Source organism: Typopeltis vanoorti, chromosome 10 (assembly GCF_054136105.1).
Source record: "Typopeltis vanoorti isolate ZY-2024b chromosome 10, IOZ_Tvanoo_1.0, whole genome shotgun sequence".
In the NCBI taxonomy this organism is placed as follows: Eukaryota; Metazoa; Arthropoda; class Arachnida; order Uropygi; family Thelyphonidae; genus Typopeltis; species Typopeltis vanoorti.
In genome coordinates this window covers 132,226,714-132,245,221 of record NC_143558.1, presented here as the reverse complement: position 1 = coordinate 132,245,221, position 18,508 = coordinate 132,226,714, and the positions used below count along the sequence as shown (strand labels likewise).

Below are 18,508 nucleotides of genomic sequence, written 5' to 3'. Positions count from 1 at the left end.
CCAGGTATTCCAAGGGAAATCTAGTTATTCTTAACGTTTTCTGTAAACTCCCTATTAAATAAGGTTTGATCATTTGTCCCGCACAGGGGAAACCCTCTAATAATTTGCTTCTTGTTTGGTCATTTTTGACTACAATTTGGAATCTTTCTTTTGAGTACGGTGTGAAACCGTATATGTTTTCTGCCCCTACTGTATCAATCAGAGCTTTCACTAACGTCCGCTCATCTGAGAGCCGCTTGACTTCGATGCCAAGCATTCTAGTTCTGGGTAAGAATAATGGCATTGTTGGGGGAAGACCTAACTACTGGCTGTAGAAGGGGGGGGGAAGTAAAGGGGGCGAAGTCGGGGAATGCCCAGTGTCCCTCACAACAAGCAAAGAGATACCAGAAGGAATGGGTAAAAGAGCCAATAATAAGAAAAAAGGTCTTACCAACGCCGAGGTACTTCTGTAGAAAGTGAGCATGGAGCTCTCTCTCCAGGCCATGGGAAATGGATCCTCTTTTGGACTGGTAGGCACAGGTTCTTTCTACTTCGAACTGGAGCTGTCTTTCACGTCTTGGCGAATAAGGTCTCTTCAGTGGGAGCCAGGCCCAGTAGTGGAGATACAAAGGCAGAAGCAATGAGAGGTCATCCAAACTTATAGAAGTTGCCAAAGGGTGTGCAACCTTATTATTAAATTACTCCGGATTCAGAGAAAGATGTTGAGAGTTTATGTTTCACTTGGTTAGACTATAATAAGTTTAGTTTAATCCTTTATCCAAGTGTGAGCAAATACATATCCATAGCATTACACATATCCGCAAGGAGATGTGCTTTGCATTATGGGAGATAGTGAGATAGGAGTGATGAGAGACCTTTCTCCACCTTTGCAACGAGGTGCCTGGTGTTGCACTACCTTACCCCAGTCCTGAAGATACTTTCAGGTGCAAACTTTGTTTGCTCACACTTGGATAAAGGATTAAACTAAGCTTATTATAGATGGTGAGCTAGTATCAATTTTTAATTCACCTACTCTTTTTTTTATTTCAGTTTGTATTCTGACACTGATATTATTTAAGATTTGACTGAAATGTTGTCTCCACCTTCCTAGTTATTCTTCTACTGACATTAGAATTTTTCCATTTAGATCCTTCAAAGGGAAATTCTTTTGAATTGGGTTATGTAGAACATCTTCTTATAATACTATGTAACTCTCTGCTATTATACTTGTCTGCAGATTGTTTGTGCCCTTGATGCCAATTCTTAAAACCATTGCTGTTTATCATTTCTAGCACTTCTCTTGAAAATGTTATATTTATATTTAAGTTTGTTTTCCTTCTGGGGATTATTTCTTGCACACAATTTCAGCATTATATTTTTCTTTCATCTGTTAGTCTACAAGTTTCCACTGATAACAATTCTTTATTTTTTAGCATATCCTGAAACATGTTCTGCTGTATCATTAAGGACTTCTTTTTTACTTTTTTCCATTGAGCCTCTATATCACCATTCCTCATATTTTCTCCTCCATCAAAATTACTATCCATATTTTCCCGTAACTTTATTTTAAACTCATTACACACTTCAGCATTTTGTAAATTAGCAACTCAAGTATCAAATTAAGTTTTAAGTATAAAATTTCCACCTATTAATTGTTTTCACCTGGTGATTTTTTTTAAAAATGTAACAGCATAGAGCCAATTATCAGGTGATGATCTGAGCCAGTATCAGCACTTCTTTTATTTTGGACATCTAATAACATTTTCCTGTACTTTTGACTGATGGCAATCTGATCTATTTGATTCTGTATTTTTCCATCTGGTGACATCCAGGGTGCTTTATGTTCAGTGCTATTCTCTTATGCTGGAAGATTGTGCCGCCTATTACTAAGTTATATTTGTCACACAGTTCCACTGGTAATTCACCGTTTACATTTCACTCTCCCAAACTATGCTTACCTGTTACATTCTCCAGCAAGCTCCTTATTATTTGTACCAACTTTAGCATTGAAGTTACCCATGAGGAAGTATGCTCTTGTTACCATGTGTCAACATCAAGGGCTTATCGATTAGGCTGTAAAGCTATTCTTTTTCTATGACATCCAGTTCTATGACATTCAGATGGTGCATTCTCAGTTAGGGAATAGCACTGAACAACTCTTAGCCGTCCAAATTTCATTCAAGATTTAGTTATTATTCATTTTGAAATTTGTTCCCATCCATCATTACTTGACTAAATCTTTTGCTCATGAGGATTCAACCGCCATGTTGATGTACATCAGTTATATTAGGCATCCATTGGTAAAGAAATACATTCCCATTGGGACAATTTATTTTATCAGTACCATTCCATCTTATTTCACTAACCACAAATAATTCAGTCTTATATTTTTCCATCTCCTTTCTTAGTTGTGCTAGTTTTCCTGTTTGATAGTGTTTTATAAATTAAAGATGCCAAGAAATTATATTCTTGGTTTACTTAAATTAAGGGGGATATTAAATCCCACATAGTTTTAAAACCGAATAAGAAACTCAAAGATCGGAATCAGAGAGTTTCTTGCCGAATATAGTAAACTATAAAGTATCGGCGACACTAGCATTAGCCAATGCAAGTGATCCTAGTACATAGTACATTACCGGGGCAACTCGTTGCAAAGGTGGGGGAAAGTTCAGATCGCTATTCTTAGGTATTTTCCATAATGTAAAAACACATTTCCTAGGAAATGTATGCTGTTATTACATTATGGAGGGAGGTCACTACCCAGACCGGTTTCAGCCTTTTTTGAGGCTTCATCAGTGAGTAGCTAGACCTAATACCAAAGTGTATAGCGAAAAGAACTTATGTACTCTGCGAACGAGTTTTCTAAACAGGTGCAACCATTAAGTTACTTAAGTATAAAGAGCAAATAAGCTTCATTTCGGCAATGAAAACATTACTTAAATTAAGGGGATATTAAATCCCACATATTTTAAAACCGAATAAGAAACTCAAAGATCGGAATCAAAGAGTTTCTTGCCGAATATAGTAAACTATAAAGTATCGGCGACACTAGCGTTAGCCAATGCAAGTGATCCTAGTACATAGTACATTACTGGGGCAACTCGTTGCAATGGTGGGGGAAAGTTCAGATCGCTATTCTTAAGTATTTTTCATAATGTAAAAACACATTTCCTAGGAAATGTATGCTGTTATTACATTATGGAGGGAGGTCACTACCCAGACCGGTTTCAGCCTTTTTTGCCCCGGTATTGTACTATGTACTAGGATCACTTGCATTGTCTAACGCTAGTGTCGCCGATACTTTATAGTTTACTATATTCAGCAAGAAACTCTCTGATTCCGATCTTTGAGTTTCTTATTCGGTTTTAAAACTATGTGGGATTTAATATCCCCTTAATTTAAGTAATGTTTTCATTGCTAAAATGAAGCTTATTAGCTCTTTATACTTAAGTTCTTGGTTTACTCCTTTATCCAAGTGTAAGATACTACAAGTGAAGATACTTCATGCACAAAACAATGTTTGTGCATGAAGTATCTTCACATCAATCTCATTAGTATCCTATAATGCAGAGCACATACCATTTTGGATGTGTATAATGCCATATACATTATAGGAAGGAATTATAATTTCTATAATGTATATAATTCCTATATACATTATAGGAATTATAGGCCCTTCCTGTAATGCATTGTAGGAAGGGCAGTCACCCAGGCCAACCTTCATTGGGGTTAAAAAGCAAAGGTGTGTTAATCATAGGCCTTGAGTAGTTGGGGTGCATGAGAGCTTAATAGTATGAGGAGAAAGAAAAGACAGATAATATGAGAGAGAGAAAGAGAGAAAGGCCTCAACTCCTTTATATTAGCGTATATCCAAAAGTTATCAGTTTTCACTAGTCACATGCAAATGAACAACCAAAAGACCAATTGAAACTAAAACATAAAGATGACTGATACCCAGGTGGTTAGCCTTATCTGAATTAAATGCCTTGAGTTGGCCCTCTGCCTGCAATTGCTCTCCAGTCATCCCCACTATTGACCACAGGACCACATTGAACTAAGAGGATGGAACTACTTAAAAAAACTCTCATAGTAAAAATAGACAGAATCTTATATCCCTCTGGTGAATATTGCATAATGTAGGTGGTATACACCACCTAGCCAAAAATTTGATAAATCCTAGAATACTTCTTTCCAAATACAAAAATCATCTTACTGAACAATAAAATTTTCATAATACAATATTGTAAAGCATTTATAGTCATATTACTGGTTTTCAAATCCATGTTTCTTCTTGACCTTCCATAAATGGTATTTTAATTCATTAATTATAAAAATCAAAATTCTCTTTCCATTGGTGACAGTGGAAAGAGAATTTTGATTTTTATAATTAATTCTCTCTCACTGTAAAAAAAAAAAATAACCTGTAAGTAATGGAATGCTCAACACATTACATAATCTGTTCCAAATATGCAGGGCAAGAGGGCAGCTATAGAATGCATGTTCTACTGTTTCCAATCGGTAACAGATGTCATGGATTGTATCTCTGATGTTAAAGTACCTCTATTTGATGGTATTGAAGGCAGTTCTCCAAGCAGGATCTCTCCTGTTAGAGCATCCTTCGAACTTCAGTCAGTTATGAAACAAAGTGTTGTCAGTATTCATCTGAAAACGTTTGTGGTGAAAAAGGTTAAAGATTTCTTTATACCAAATTTTACTTTTATTTATGGAAAAATGCCAATACCAGAATGTTGTAGCAATCATAGAGTTAAGCAAAGAATGTTGCGGTATTCAGGAACAATCTGGGCTTTTGGACCTCTATAATAATTTATTCCAAACAGGGGAAGATGAAAAACCAGATAGTGCTGGAGAATGTCTGCACATGTGTGATTGAACTGCAACATTTTATGGATTTTTGAAACTGTATCGCTTAAAGCCTTCATGGTTCTCTGATAGTTGAAGAAATTCCTTTCAAACTTCTTGGTATCAGCCAAGAAGTTAAAAAGGAATTGTATATAGTAAGCCTGTTATACAGACTTACTATATAATTGCTTTTCTTCAGCATCTGTAATGTCTGTAATTACAACTGAGCAGGGAATATTAAAGTACTATTGCTTTAGAAAAAAAGGAAAGGGACAAAATTTTCCACTCTTTTAAGTTTCAATGTTTTTGTGTACGAGATCTTGAACTGACGATATTGGAATGCCTACAAAGATCCCAAAGTGGGATCTATGTAGGCATGCTGTTAATCCACTGATCTTGTTGAATATTTTCAAAATACAAAAAAAAAAAGATGTATATGGAATCATTATCCCTCAAAGTGCCTACTACATCATTGGCATATGTTAATACCTTATTTTCCTTCATAGTTGAAGGAACTGTCCTTCCTTGCACAGCACGTGACTTTCTGCAAGAAAGGTTCAAGGACCAATTCAAAGCGTAATGGACTAAGGGGGCAACCTTGCTTGACTCCTTTTTGAATTATGACCAGATTGGATAGGAACCCATTAACTAGAAAGCAGGTATTAAATGGATAAGAATCCTATATTGTTATATAGCCAGTAAGTGAAACTCAAGATCGATAACTACGATCTATGAGTTTCAATGCCGAAAAGCTATCGGCGAAGGCAATTCGAAGCAAAGGCGGAGTAAGCTCCCTCACTATTCTTGATATTCTCTCATAATGTAAAACACAGCTCCTAGGAGATGTAATACTGTCATTACATTATGAGGGGAGGTCACTACCCAGACCGATTTCAACCTTTTTTTGAGGTCTCATCAATGAGTAGGTAGACCTGGAAAATATCAAAGCGTAGTGAAAAGAACTTACATACCTTCACTATACGAATGCCATAAAGGTGTGCTTGTATTTTGTAATTAAAATAAAAAGCCAAAAGGCTAGTTTTCTGGCAATTGAATAGATATTAAATGGATAAGAATCCTATATTGTTATATAGCCAGTAAGTGAAACTCAAGATCGATAACTACAATCTATGAGTTTCAAGTTCTTATTAGTAAGTTCTTTTCACTAAGCTTTGATATTTTCCAGGTCTACCTACTCACTGATGAGACCTCAAAAAAGGTTGAAACCGGTCTGGGTAGTGACCTCCCCTCATAATGTAATGACAGTATTACATCTCCTAGGAGCTGTGTTTTACATTATGAGAGAATAGTGAGGGATCTTACCTTTGCTTCGAATTGCCTTCGCCGATAGTTTTTCGGCATTGAAACTCATAGATCTTAGTTATCGATCTTGAGTTTCATTTACTGGCTATATAACGATATAGGATTCTTATCCATTTAATATCTATTCAATTGCCAGAAAACTAGCCTTTTGGCTTTTTATTTTAATTAGAAAGCAGGTAGTTGAATTGGCATAGGCTTCTTTAATAATGGATAGCAGCATTTTTACCCATACCAGTTTGGTATGGGTAAAAAGCTGCTATAGGATGCTGTAGAATGTGGCACAGAAAGGGATGCCAGACATTATCAAATGCTTGAGTAAGATCTACTGATAGTACTGCCATTGGCTGCTTTTTTTCATATTAACTTAGTGCAGTAGATCACGTAGCAGAAACAGATTAAATTCTGCTGCTCAGCCTGGAACTCCATACACCTGTCTGTGTTTAATTATGTATCTCATTCCTCTTTGAGACTGTTACTGATAATGTGGAAAAATATGTTGTAGTCAGTATTAGATAGAGAAACTCCAGCTGCTGATTAAGGTAATTGATCTTTTATTAAGTTTTGAAATGAGGATGGTATGGCTTGCTACAAATCCACCTGGTATGTATCCTGATGAGAGAAAAATAATTAAACAGTATAACTAGAATGGGAAGAATAAAATCCCAGGCCTCATAGTAAAGTTCTATCCCTAGACCATCATGTCCTGGAATTTTCTTGTCTGGCATTCTTTACAGGCTGTGATAACTTCGGATGCTATCTGTCAAGCCCATCTTGGATAAGAACAGTAAAACCATTAATGCTCCAAGAGTTATAATTTCCCAGTTCAGTTGTCTTCAAACAGATTTTTATAGTGTTTTTGAAAGGAGTCGAGGATGTCTTGAGTTGTGGACAGATCTTCCTCATCAATGCAGATTTGAGTGATATTTTTTTCTTCATGGAATTTAGTGAATTGTCTATTGAAGAAGCTAATGAAGGGCTATCTGCTAAGTGCTTCTGTATTCTTATTTTAAAATTTCTTTCTTCTACTTGTTTCTGCCTTTCTACTTCTATATCTGTTTTAATGTTTCTAAAGAGTTGCTGCATTCTATACCATTGTGTTGATTTGCTATAAACCAGCTTCTCTCTTTATACAGGTCTTTCAACTTTTTTCTATTGAGGAAAGCCTGTTTCTTTTCCTATTCAATCATATTCTGTTTTACTGCCTGTTTAAATTTTACCACCTTGAGTACTCATCAGTGAGATACAGACCCAGGAGAGATACTAAAGTCGAAGTAATGCAAAAGTCATACATTTCCCCATATACAAGTAGTCAAAAGGCATCACATGATATTACGTAAGTAAATATCATGTGATATTTATTTAAGTTACTGCCTGGTCTCTGAAGAGACCAGGCAGTAATTAAAAATCTGTTTGAAGATAACTGAACTGGGAAATTATAACTCTTGGAGCATTAATGGTTTTACTGTTCTTATCCAAGATGGGCTTGACAGATAGCATCCGAAGTTATCACAGCCTGTAAAGAATGCCAGACAAGAAAATTCCAGGAAGTGATGATCTAGGGATAGAACTTTACTATGAGGCCTGGGATTTTATTCTTCCCATTCTAGTTATACTGTTTAATTATTTTTCTCTCGTCAGGATACATACCAGGTGGATTTGTCGAAGTAATGCAAAAGTCATACATTTCCCCATATACAAGTAGTCAAAAGGCATCACATGATATTACATAAGTAAATATCATGTGATATTTATTTAAGTTACTGCCTGGTCTCTTCAGAGACCAGGCAGTAACCTTAAGAGAGCAAAAACACTCATTCAGTATTAAAGAACTTGAAATGTCAGAGAAACGTATTTTTCACATTTAATTGCATAGTTTCACATTCGGCTTTGAAATAATGCTGCATCTAATATCCCCTTTGCTTATGTAATTTTGCATTGCCGAACTAAAGCCTTTTGGCCCTTTATTTTAGTAATCATGATATTATTAAAATACTCTGGATTAGAGATGGATGTTGAAATTTTTTTCATTTGGTTATACTATAAAGTATAGATTCCAGAAATTATATTCTTGGTTTAATCCTTTATCTAAGTGTAAGCAAACAATGTTTGTATGTGAAGTATCTTCATGACTGGGCTACTTCTATATAGAAGTTAATGACTTCACATCAGTTACCTTAGTATTCCATAATGTGAAGCACACACACACACCTTTTTTGGTGTGTGTGTGCCAAAAAGCACAGGAAGGGCCACTACCCAGACTTGTTTTGACCTTTAATTGAGGTCTCATCGAGTGGCACACTCAGGAATTAATTGGAGAAGCCGAGTTGAATAGAAGATTTGAGAATACACACTATGCATCGCATACAACCTATGACTGAGCATCTGCATTGATCACCAATAGATGATACCTGTGATCTCCTCTGGCCTGGCTGAGGCAAATGAGGTAGCACTTGGTCTGCCTGAGTTCTACTTTATTCACAGTGGCCGTGATTCCCAAGAGCTATAGAGTATTCCCACCTTATGTGACCACTAATTCTTAAGTAGTATAGAAATAGAAGACACTACACAACATAAAAAAAAAAAAAAAAGAATTTTAATTAGGAAAAGATTTTTGGAAAATTTTCTAGTTTTTTTTTTTTTCCTTTTTCTTTGTGGGGGGGTTCCCTTGCCCCCTCCCACCCCTCTGGGTGCATCACTGGTCTCTTCAGTGAGAGCTAGAACCAGAAGGTTAAAGTAATGCAGATGTCATATATTTCCCATATAGAAGTGGTCAAAAGGTGTTATACCTTATTATTAAAATACTCTGAATTAGAGATAGACGTCGAAAGTTTTTTTCACTTGGTTTTTAACATTTCATTGGCCAATCCAAGCCCTAATTTTCCAAGCTTTAGTTGATACCAATTTGTCCATCTGATGGAGTGAGAGAGGCTATATGTTATATATCATGAAGTCCAAGACTTCATAATTTTATGCAATTACCACCCATTAGAATCCATATAGTATAATGACTGGAGAATACTCAGCTCATAGAGTGCTCTTGCCTCATAGCTGTTTGTTCTTTCAGTCATATTTCTGCACTGTTAATTCCAGCTGTTTAAGTTTTTTTTTTAATTATTATAATAGACTAAGTTGTATAAAAACTTCAGGGATAATGAAGGTTGATAAAAAAAGAAATTCTTTATAAATAAGGATTCTTTATGTTTTTTCTCCTTCCCCACCCCCATGTGGCATGTGCTCCTCTATTATGAAAATATCTAGTTGCATTGTCATAACAAAAGAAAAGACATGCATGTACTTGTACACTGGTTGTTCTTTACAGAGTTCTGAAAAGATAAATAGTTTATACATTTTTAAGGTATATAATAAATTATGAAGTATAATAGTATTTTGATGTATTTTTTGTTTTTATTTAGATATACTCCATGCCATCAAAGAAATAAAATTTGTAATTAGGAAATTTCAGTTTCCTGAAGGAGAATTTGAGGTATGACATATACATCGAGTTATGCTTTTTTTTTTAATTTAAATTGAGAGCTTATTTTTTTCTTTTTATATAAAAAAAAACTAAATTTTCATTTCACGGACATATGATGAACTCAGTACTGTAATTGCAAGTTATAAAAATTACCCTTTTTATCACTTTTATTTCTAATGAAGTAATGCTTTGCATATTTGTTTTGAGAGAAAATATAAAATCATAGTTTAATAACTATGATTATATATAAAAAAGATTTTTTTTAAATCACATTTTTTACTATTGTGATTCAAATTTTTCACATGATCTAATCAGATAAAGATTAGAAAATTTCCATGTTTAAAATGTAACATTAGTTTTGTAATTCCTCTTTCATCAAGGATTGGGCATTTATCTTTTCCCACTGTACTAGTCTTTTTATCTTGAATTCATCTTCCTCCCTTGATTTTCTTACCTTTATTTTTTTATCTACTTATGTAAGTCAATATCTTTCCATTTCTGTCTATGTTCCTTGATCATTTCATTTAAACTGTTTTTATCTAATTCTTTTGTAAGATTTTCATTTTTTATACAATGTAATTCAAATTAAAGTACCCCCATCCCGGTTAGGGTACCCTAACCAGATCGTAGGAAGGAAGAGATTTGAGAGTAAAAAAAATTGTTCAAAATGGCCAATAGGAGAAATATCAAACTGTGAGCTAGAGAAAATTGAAATTAATGTAAACCAGATAATATGTGGTTGTGAAATGATTCAAAGTCAGTGACAAATGAAGTTATTCAATGATGTTTATTTCACTCGTTTCATAAAATAATGCAATACAAAAAAACATATCCCATAGAGCTAATGTGCTGCAGTGAGCTGTCAAGGAGATCTGGATGATCAGTGGAGGTGATGTCCAATGTGTTGACATTTATGCAAGACCAATAGCAAATACTGCAGTTCAACATTGTCTGCAGCAGAATGCAACTAATGTGTGGAAAGGTTTTTGCACATGATGCACAATTTTGTATTTGTATTATGTTGTATATTCATAATTTTCAATATGAATATTTATGAATGTTAATGTCAGCTCTTTGCTTTATGTAGATGATGTTATACGTCTAAATAAATCCGCTACAAGTCTGCAAGATTCTCTGACTAAATTGAATAACTGTTGTAATAGATATGGTATGAAGGTCAGCAATAAAAAAACAAAGACAATGAAAATAGGCAGAATCATTGAAAATGTCAACTGTGTTGTGAATGGAGAACCTGTGGAATAAGTAAAACATTTCAGCTACTTAAGCACGATTTTTACTGAGGATGGTAAATTAAATATAGAAATAGACAACAGAATCAGCAAAGCTGGTATGGTGGGAAGTCAATTGAATAAATTCATATGGAATACGAGAGAAATTAGTTGGAACACTAAATTAGCTGTTTACAATACAGTGTTCAAACCAGTTTTAACTTATGGATCTGAGAGCTGGGTCAGAAGTAAAACACTTGACCAAAGACTAGAGACCACAGATATGAGAGTCCTGAGAAAGATTAGAGGCATGAACAGATGGCATCAATGGCAATATCATATTGAAAACGAGGATATTAGGAAAGAACTTGACATTGTCAGCATCCAGGAATGCGTTAGTGGAGCTATTCTTAGGTGGTATGGTCACTTAAATAGAATGGGAGAGGAACAATTAGCAAAACAAGTGTTCTCTGCCAGATTGGCAGGAAAATGACCCAGAGGAAGACCAAGATATAGGTGGATTGATACGGTACAAAGTGCCTTAGACGATAGAAATACAAGATCTGATAATGTTGGAGTCTTGACAAGCAACAGACTGATTTGGAGGAAAATTGTAGATAGGAAGTTGGTAACGATGTAATTTTTTCATGTAGTACTATCGTATCTTACACACCCCTTGAGGGTACATGGCAGGAATTTGATGATGATGATGATGATATTTATGAATATTTCTGGCTTGGATCTGCTGCCTTTTGAGATTTTCATAAATTTGATCTTTTTTGCATTTATATCTAATTCAAATTCTTTACCTTCTTCAATTAGTAGCTGCAGAAATTTGATTAATTTGTTTCTGTTTTCTGCTGTTAGAATGGTATCATCAGAATATCTAAGATTGTTGTATTTTATACCATTGATACTAATTCCTAATTTTTGTTTTTCAATCTTTTTCATCACTGTCTCACTATAGATATTAAATAGATTTGGTGAAAGGATACAACCTTGTCTAACTCCTCTTTTTATTTTCACTACAAAAGTCTCATCGTTAAATATCTGCATTTTCTTTATGGTGTAAATCATTTTTATAATCTTAAGTATATTATCTTCTATGTCTAATTTATCTAATATATTAAAAATTTATTATGTTTTACCCAATCAAAAGCCTTCTGAAAGTCTATGAAGCATATGTAAGTGTTCCTATTTCTTTCAAGTGATCTTTCTATTAGTATTTTTAGTTCCAGGATAGCATTAATGGTTCCCATTCCTCTTCTGAAGCCTTTTTGTTGTTCACTCAATTCAACGCTTAAGGCTCTTTCAATTTGTTTGTTAACAATGGTTAAAATGCTTTTAATATAACTCCAAAATCAAAAGTCATAGGGATTAATATCTGGTGAACACAATGGCCATGTCATAGAAAATGAGCAACTAATTACTCTCTCCTCTGTGAAATGCTAACGAAATAATTGTTGAACTTCACATCCTTTGTAGGGAGGTGCTCCATCTTGCATGAATACTGTTGTGTTCATGCACACTCTTTGCTGCATTTGGGGGAATGAAGAAACTGCTGAATATATTAATAACATTCAGCCATGACCGATTAAGGTCACAGGTCCAGTTTGATGTGATGGATTGTTTTGAAGAAAAATGGTCTGTAAATCCTATATATATACAGGGTGTTCGGGATAAATTTGACAGTTTCGTAAGGAAAAAGAAAATCTTCTTTGTATCTATTAAATTTAATGAATTGACAAAAAAACATTACAGGCAGAGTTAATTACAATACTATCAACAAGATTTACTCAAAATAACCACCATTAGCATCGATCACAGCTTCAATTCTGCTTCGGAACCTCGAACAAGCTGATGCTACAGTCTCCCTGGGAAGGGCCGCAAAAACTGTTTTAATTTTATCCATTAACTGGGCTTTTGTATTACTGGAAGTGCGATTGGTGTCTTTTTCAACTGCGCCCCATACAAAATAATCCATGGGGTTAAGGTCTGGGGAGTTTGGAGGCCAAACATTTGGACTGGTGAAGTCATAGAAATTTTCAGACAACCATTTTTGACTTTTCCCAGAGGTGTGGCAAGGGGCCGAATCTTGCTGCCATACATACGGCCTACCATTGGCTACCCTTGTTATCCAGGGCTTGACTACAGTTAGCAACTCCACGAACAAAGCCCGAATTCCAATGCCAGGGTTCTTCAACACCTGTTCCTGCAGATTTGCGAGGAATTCTGCTGTACGAACGCAATCAGATCGTCTGCTAGGGATCTTTCTTCTTGCTACATCCTCGTAGTCACCATTGCAAGTCTCTAGTTCATGCCTGATTGTTTTTACTGTATTCAGGGAGCATTGGGCAGCAGTCGTAATATCCTTATTTTGATGGCGGGCACGAATCATCATGATACAAGTTATTCTCTTCCATGATTCAGGTGGGTTCCAGCTATCCATCCTTTCTGACATCTTGTATATGAATGAAGAAGGGTCCAAACTTTTAAATGAAGAGAAGTGTGTGTTAATACATGTAACTTACGGAAAAATATAATTAATTATAAATATGTCAAATTTATCCCGAACACCCTGTATATACACTGTGACCTTTATCGAATGTGAGAGAACTTGTTGAAATGCATGGGAATTCTCTGTAGCCCAGATGCAGCAGTTTGGTGTGTTTGCTGTTTTTCACAAACATGAAAATGTGATTCATCACTCTACAGGATGCTCTGTAAAATATCTCACATAAATTTTGATGTTCGTTTTTTTTACAGTTTTATGTATGCTTAGTGAAAATTTAATGAGGAATACGTATTGTTATGTGATAAAGTAATCTAAAAATATACAGTATGTATGTATTCACATTTAGTAATACATTATAAGCTTAGTATTACCAGAGCTGCCATGTGATCAAGTGTTAGTGATATAAAAGAAACTTCATTGTAGTTATAAATAGTAATGTTGCTTACTGTATGTTGCAATCCTTAGGGAATGGCACAGAAATGTTGTATGTGTATTATTTGTAGGTTTGTGTTACAGTAATTTTCATATATCACTATTACTGTACAATGTGGCATTGTATCAACAGCAGTAATTTTGTCACTTCAGTTTCACTTTGTATCTCATAATGAACATGTGCATTAGTTGTTTTTAGAACAGCTGTTGCTGGGTGACAAGAACACTACGAAATAAAGAGTAGTCAAGAAAAGGAGGAAAGCCAAAAGAAGTCTAATAAACTACCAAGTTAAGTTTACTAATCTTGGGAAAGCTTTCACATTCATCTTTAATTACTCTCCAAGGATACAGAACTCTGAAGATGATAATTATTGAATTACAATATAATATAGTATTATTATATTATGATTCAGGTCTCCATGGAGTCAAAAGACTCATTGTGGGAGGTCATTCCTGGAAAACACAAACTCCATCGTACCACTCATTGACCATTCGTGCTCTCATCACTCTATCAGGTAATGCATTCCACAGTTCAACCACCCTCCATGCTAAGAAACCACTCCTCGCCCTCTTGCTCACAGCTTCCTTTTATAACTTCCAGGGATGTTCCCTTGACCTCACTCCTTCATCCTGTAACTACCTCTCAACAGTTTAAAAGCCTCAATCATATCACCTCTCCTATCTACCAAACTCTGCAGTCCACTTTCCCTCAGTCGATCCTCATAACTAACATTCCATAGTCCTGAAACCAACTTTGTTATCTGCCTCTGCACCCTTTTCACAGTTAATTTATCCCCTTCAAATCCTGGGGACCAAATCTGAGAACACTACTCCAAGTGTGGTCTGATCAGGGCTTTATACAATGGAATCGCAACTCTTTTATCTCTGCAGGTCAGCGTTCTTATCAGTATTGTAGCAATCCTCTGGGTTACCTTCACCACCTTTGCAGTATGTTCCCTGAATTTCAGGTTTCTATCAATCATCACCCCCCAGATCTCTTGTCTCCCCTACATCCTCTAGTACAGCTTCTGAAGCAAAGTATGCTGCCTCCCATCAATGTATCCCAGACTTCAAGATGTTACATTTTGCTGCATTAAACTGATACCTCTATTCATTTGCCCACCTGTCCAGTTTATTCAAATCCTCTTGCAGGGCTGCAACATCTGCACTGTTACTAATAACCCTTCCTGGCTTCTCATCATCTGCAAACAACTGAATATCCCCTTGCAATCCACTGACAATGTCATTCATATAAAAGTTAAACAATACAAGTCCCAGTACTGAGCTCTGTGGGATCCCACTTGTAAGTTTCTGCCTCCTTGATATTTCCTCATCATACACAACTCTCTGCAACTTAACTATCAGCTTATCATGTGGCACCCTGTCAAATGGCTTTGCAAAATCCAAAAAAATGGCAGATTATGCCTTTCCCTCATCAACCGCTCTTGTCACGTTATTATAAAAGGCAATCATATTACTAAAGCAAGAGCATCCCTTAACAAATCCATGTTGACTCTCACAGATAACATTACTGTCATCTGCCCAATGCTGTTTATAGTCCCTCACTAATTTGTTCAAGATCTTAATAACTACTGATGAAACACAAACTGGTCTATAATTTGACACTTCCAGTCTGCTACCGCCCTTATGCAATGGCACTATCTTACCTTCCTTCCATTCCTTGGGTACTTTTTCCCATAGCAAGACTTTCATTGAAAAGCCAGGACAAGGGAGCTGTCACTTCTTTAGCACATTCTCTCAAAACCCATGGCAAAATTCCACCCAGTCCCACAGCTTTGTTGACATCCAGAGTACTCGGTATTTGAAACACACTCTCCTCTTACACCTCTAAACCTCAAACCTGCCCTATCTCTCTAGTATTAAATTGTACTTCTCCAGGATGAAGTACTCCAATAAAGTGTTCAGTGAATAACTCCACTATGTCCTCTGCATCAGTCACTCCATTCCCATTTTTATCCCATAATATCATTCTTCCACAATCATTTCTCTATTGGCCACATAGCTAAAAAATTCCCTAGGATTTTCTTTGGATCTTAGTGCCAATCTCTTCTCATATTCCAGTTTTCCCTTCCTTACCATATCAGTCACTCCCCTGCCCTGAATCTTATATTCTTCATTCATCTGTTCTCCACCTTCCCTCCCTCTTGTTATATCTCTTCCATAATCTCTTTTTCACCTGCAGTTGCTGCTTGATATTGTTTGTGATCCACTTTAAACCAAGTGCTCTCTTCTTCACTCGTGGATTACAGTTAAAACATCTCATCTCATCTTCCTTTTCCCTCTTTTATCTTACAGTGTCGAGGGTTTATTTCTCATTGGACCACAAACCGTTCACAGGATAAGGTGGTCAGCCGTACGCCTCGGTATATCCTATGTCCGTAGTGTTGAGTTCAATAAAAAAAAAAAGTCAACGGACACCCCCATGGACAAAGTGCTTCATCCCATGTAACGAGTCACGTGTTTGTAGCCGGTATAAATTGGAAGAAAATGATGCCCCCAAGTCAGTACAGTTGTGTCCCGGTGAAATGGATGCTAGAAGGGAACTGATGGAGTTTGAAAGAAACATTGTGATAGGAGCCAGGTTGCAGGCCTATTCGCAATTGTTGACAAATTAGGCCATCCCAGGTCAACAATTAATAACCCACCACACTGACTGAACTACACTAACCGGTGCTACGAAAGATAATATCAAAAATCGTTATTCGTCGCCAGACACATTGAATGAGGAGTTCCAGGCATCGACTACAACGCAAAGCTTCACAAAATCATTATATCTGAGGCTCGCAACATCAGTTTCCAGGATAGGACCGTAATATGCAAGTGTCACATTATCTGAACCAACATGCAGAGTCATATTCAGTGATGCAAACTTCAGGTGCAGTGGGATGTGGAAGCTTGGAAAGCATACAATGCTTTCCAAGCTTCCACATATGTATATGTTGTGAGCATATACAAGAAAGTATATGCTCACACCATATACTTTCAAAACCATTAGTGTCACTGCCCTCGAAAGTCTCCAATCTGAGAGGACAAAAGTCATCACTTACCATATGCAGTACTCCACCGCGACGCTTTCCCTTTCTATCCTGCAGAAAAATGCTGTTCCCTGCCACTTCTATTCCTGTTATTATATCCTCTTCTGTCAACCACGTTTCAATGAACCCAATAATCTTTGGCCAGGCTGATGCTATCAGCGCCACCAATACCTCTCCTTTATTCCAGATACTCCTGGCATTAGTATAAAGCATAAAAATGTCACCGTCTCTATACCTGTCATTATCTCCTCCTGACTCCACTGGACTCAGAGTTACCTTCTGTTACCTTCAGATTCAGAGTTACCCTTCTCCCAAGCACCGATTCCCACAAGAGGCCACCCCTGCAACCATCCACCTTGATAATTCTAGTTTCCCTGCATTTACACACCGACTCGTTCAGAGAACAGCAATCTCTCCAGATGCCTACATCCTTCCTCATTGAAATGCAAGCAGTCTCTTGCATATAGTTTCTTTCTGTCCTCAAATGCCTTCCAAGCACCCATGTATTCCAAGCCTCTCTTCTGTCACATTCTGGCTATTATTCTATTCATTATTAATGCTTTTCTACTCAGCTCAGCATTATCATACCTGGGCAACACACACAATCTTCCCTCTGAGTTTTCTTCTGTACAACCTCAAGCATGAATCTCAGATCTCTTGCCACCTGATTTACACTGCCTCTCAAGTTATTTGTGCCCACCATCACAATTATCTCATCCACCCTTTCACTCTGCTTAATTGTAGCCACATTTTCTATTGTTCCTCTAAGCAAACACTCCTCTGGCATCCTATCTTGCACACTATGGATCATTGAGTCTCCATATCAAGCCTTTTTTGTATATGAGAATATTTTGTGCTTAATGAAATGCAAGTGATGTATGTTCCAAGGAGCAATATGAAATCTGCAATAAAAAGCCCTGTGTGTATTAAAATGCATTTGGAACTGCTCACATAATGTATTTCTATTGTTTGGGTGATTATTCCTCATGAACCTACAGCATTATCATTTGACTACTCAATAACTGCAGTTGCCACATCTTCAGTCTTTTGCAAAATTTCAGATTTACTCCTTTTTTTCCTGGTTGGACTGTCAAATTGCCTGTCTTTATCATATTTTAAACCATGCAGTGCATGGTTTAAAATATGATAAAGTACTCATGGTAATGCTACAGCAGAAACACTTCACAAGCAAGGCATGTCCAGGCAAAGCGAAACCTATCTTTCAAGTTGAATGACTGTAGCTTCACACTTCTGGGTTTAGACCACTGATGGCTCACTTGATATGCAAAATTCATTATCTTTTCTGGATCACAATTCCTTATTTCCCTTATTGGTCATTTTTGAATATTTTTTTTATTGTCAATATTCCTTCCCTATGATATGGTTAGTGTACTCACCAAGTTTGAGGATATTTTATCAACTGGTTCTCTCAATAGATTGCACTGAATAGGTATACCCTGAATTTGAAACACCCCAATTAAAACATATAATTTTCTTAAAAATCTAATTTCTGCTGTCTTTTATTAGTTTACTTTGATCTTTCTTTTGAACAGTCCATATATCTGAACCATATAACAGAGTGATAGTTGACACATCATAAAATTTAAACTGGGTTTCTAATTTTTTATCTAGCATCCTT

General features: G+C 36.1%; 1 protein-coding gene across 1 annotated transcript in view; it reads left to right on the top strand.

Annotated features, from left to right (window-relative positions):
• The window catches only part of sac (sterile affecting ciliogenesis), a 515,109-nt gene that overhangs the window by 453,174 nt on the left and 43,427 nt on the right, over window positions 1-18,508 (top strand). The window contains exon 17 of the mRNA XM_090399395.1: window positions 9,576-9,646. Within this exon, the coding sequence (XP_090255521.1) occupies window positions 9,576-9,646 (71 nt within the window). The remainder of the gene's footprint in view (window positions 1-9,575; window positions 9,647-18,508) is intronic.